Consider the following 3,651-nt stretch of genomic DNA (forward strand, 5'->3'; position numbering starts at 1 on the left):
GACACCACCAGGCTAGAGGGTGGGAGAAAGGGCTCCTGCTTGCCAAAGAGTACTTACTGTAGACAAGGCACTGAGCCAGGGATGGGGCACTTTCCTCAGGTGTGTCCAGCTGGGTTATTTGTGGGAGGGATTGGCAAGTGGAGGAGAAAAGACAGGGCCTGGGTCAGGGAAGCCAGGTTAGACTGGACAGAAGTCACTCATGGGGAACAAGGAAGTGCTGGATAGAAGCTAGAATGGAGCTCTGGAAGCCTTGGGCACCTGGGTGGCATGTACATAGTATCTGAGGTGTTACAGGTGGGAGACACGTCCTCCAGCACGGCCACTCTGAGATCAGCCCTGTAGTTCAGGTGAGGCAGCAGAAGCCGTGAAAATGGCCAAACTACGCACAGTCAGGGTCTCTCCTGTTTTGGGTGTGTGTGTTCATAAAGGGGTTTGCAGAGGTTGGTCACAGTGCTAGGCTAGGACCAGTGGGGAACTGATGCTGCTGAATGTGGCAGGAAAGATTTCGGCACCTGGGATAGGATTGGGTGAACTGCAAGTCCCTTTCAGAACTGGGCCTCCGAGAGCTAAGCTTTTACTTTCATTAAATGTCCGCTTTCCCATCCCAACCTCTGCACCCCAAACTTTGAAAGCCAGTGCTAAAAAATCAGCTGGTTTTGCAACCTGAGTGGCAAAATTCTGGATCTGCGCCAGCAGACAGTCCCCACTGGGCTGAGGCGATGACCCCACACATGTTGTCAGTGAAAGTGAGACGCTCCCCTGGACACCAGAGCACACTGGAAGTCGTGTGTAAGGCAGCATGCCAGGCCCCGAGGTGTCTGGAAACAGAGCAGGCAGCAAAGAAAGAAGGCTGCTCAGCTGAGGGGTGAGGCTGCTCCAGGGCAGTGACAGGTCTGGTTGCCTTAACAGCTTGTAATCTGCTGCTACACAAAGGGGCCTTGGAGTGACCTGAAGACCCACAGCCCTAGAAGGCAGCTGCTACAGCTGCAGCAAACTCAGGATATGAAATGTTCAGGAGTAGACGTGGTGCAGGGGCACGTCCTGGCCCCCACTGCTGTCCACACTGGCGGCTCAGGCCAGTTCTGGAATGTAAAGACTGTGAGGGAAGGCATGGTTGGCTAGGTGGGTCCATATCCTGACCTGTACCAGCAGGCCCTGAAGGAGGTCTCCAGTTTCTTCCTTCCTCCAAGGCCCCTTTCCCACCAGCATACAGGCCAAGTCCCAGGACCTCTCCAGCCACTCCAGAACCACTGGTGTTCTGGAGGGCCAGCTCAGGCGTGAGCTGGCAGGCCAAGATGAGAGGCATTGGTGGGAGGCCCAGCCTGTGTGCCCAGCATCCCAGTCAGCACCCACAGCCCCAGCTCTCGCTGATGTCCTTGCTGTCCAGCTGGATATGGTCGGTACTCTTCTCGCTGAACATGGGGCCCCCGTGTCGCATGAGGAGTTCTGTGGCCACCCGCAGAAAAGCCTCCTCCACATTGCTTGAGTCCTTGGCTGAAGTCTCGATTGCACACAAGATGTCGTAGTGCTCAGCCAGGCTCTGCGCCTCGGCCAGTGGGACCTCCCGCAGTTCACTGAGGTCTGACTTGTTCCCTGCAAAGAAAGGTCAGACACAGCTTTGTGAGACCTGCAGGTGCTGGGCAAGCCAGCACAGCTGGGTATGGAAAGTCATCTCATATTAAAAAAAATATGTTTATGTTAAAATTCTAAGTCTATCCTCTAGTACCTCATTTGGAGTCCTGGTGTGGTACTTGTACCATCATTTTGGTTTTCTTTATCCAAATCTTTACCAGAGGCTTATATGAAGGTGCTTCAAAAAGTTTGTGGAGAAATTCTAGTCTTTTCACGCCGTTTTTCCATGAACTTTTTGATGCCCTCTCACACATTCTACTGCTTCTTTAGAAAAATAAGGGCAGTAGAGTATAATGAGAACACTGTCCTCTAGACCTAGAATGGCCTGTGCTGGAATTCTAGCTCACCCCAGTAGGTCTCAGTTTCTCCACCTTCAGCACAGGATAGCAGGGCAGGAATTGAAAGATACAATGAATGTGGAAACAACTGGGACTCCGTAAACATTGAGGTGAACAAAGAAGTCTGGTATTGGTCATTTTTCTCTTTTGGCTAAAAGCTTTCTGCTGTTCTGTTTATTACATATGCTCTCCTATTTCCCCTTGTGCTACCAGGAATACTTGATATGGCCCTTCTAGCCGTAACCCTCCATTTGTGAAAGGTTGTACATCCTAACCTGTATGCTGTGGCTACGGCCCCGTTTGGGAGTGAGCTGTCTGTCATGCTGATAAGGTAGGGTGATGGTGAATTTCATCGTGCCTTACTAGAGGGTATGATTCAAATCATCACCCGTACCACCCAGTCACTACCCTTCACACCTTTATACCGTCATGTTCAAGTAGGAGAGTTTCCTGGAGGGTGTGGTCTACATCCAATATATGAATGCTCTAGCAAGGACCACTCTCTTGTGTCTGACTCATCAGCAGCTGGTCTCCAATTCTTGGAACCTGAGCCAGCAACCAATCATCGAACCAGATTCACCAGCTTCTGCAGTCTTGTCAGCTAGTGGCCTGTCATCTGACCTGTCTTTTTGGGTTTGTGAGTCCGTGCAGCCACATGAGACCTCCAGACTGACGCTTGACCCATGTATTTGGGACTTGCCAGACTCCACAAATGCATGCACCATTTTCTTGACAGTTCGTGAATTCTGTGAAACACTGCAGCGGATTACAGAACCCAAAGACAGAAGGGAGAGTACTGAGGGGCAGAGAAGCAGCTGATGTCAGAGACAGTGGAGTGATACAGTAGGTTGGAACAGTTAAACATTTGGGGTATCTTTAACCTATGCCTCATAGAACCAGTTTTGTGATAATTCTTTTAAAATAAATTATTCATGCAGCCTTATGAAATTTTTTAATTGTTTTTAAGATTGTGATTTTGATTAATTTTCTTTTCTGACAGTAAGAGCACACACAGACTATTACTTTGTATACCTTTGGATGAGAGTATACCTTGGGCTCCTCTCATCAAGTGTGATGATTTCATTACATTCTAAATAATCTGTCAAATTGCTTTTTGGCCCAGCTACTACATGAGTCGGAACCGACTCCACGGTACTTAACAACAACAACAACTATGAGATTCAAGTCTCGAAGTGACTGACCCTTGTGATTATAGAAAGGACTAAAACCAAACAAACAAACTAAAAATGGAAACATCTATAAAGATCTACAATTTCACTGGTAAATTTAAATGATCCAGCAACTAATTTTAATGTGTGGACCTTATTTGGATTGTGAGCGGGCTTAAAAAAAAACATACATCACACTTATAAGAAATTATATAGCTGACCACATCCCAAATATTTGATGATAATAAATAAGGTAATATCATCAGTATAGTCAATAGATGGGATAATGGTACTGTTGTTATATTTTTGTAGACTGTTTGTATCTTTTATAAACTCATGCAGGAATATCTACGATGAAATGGGTTGATGTCTGAAATCTGCCTCAAAATAATACAAGGGAGGGGAGTGGATGGCGGTTCAGATGAAACAAGACTGGACATGAATTGTGATTGTTGAAGCTACGTGATGGATAAATGAGAGTTCATTAGAGCTTCCTCCTTTTTTTTTTTTTT

The 3,651-nt window shown here is 47.1% G+C and overlaps 1 protein-coding gene across 1 annotated transcript in view; it reads right to left on the reverse strand.

Moving 5' to 3' along the window:
- Nucleotides 1-1,342: 1,342 nt before the first annotated feature.
- Nucleotides 1,343-3,651, reverse strand: part of RAB43 (RAB43, member RAS oncogene family) — a 37,646-nt gene continuing 35,337 nt past the window's right edge. Inside the window, exon 3 of the mRNA XM_006870475.1 lies at nt 1,343-1,593. Coding sequence (XP_006870537.1) covers nt 1,343-1,593 — 251 coding nt within the window. The remainder of the gene's footprint in view (nt 1,594-3,651) is intronic.

The sequence above is a fragment of the Chrysochloris asiatica genome, unplaced genomic scaffold, assembly GCF_000296735.1.
Source record: "Chrysochloris asiatica unplaced genomic scaffold, ChrAsi1.0 scaffold00142, whole genome shotgun sequence".
Taxonomy (NCBI): domain Eukaryota; kingdom Metazoa; phylum Chordata; class Mammalia; order Afrosoricida; family Chrysochloridae; genus Chrysochloris; species Chrysochloris asiatica.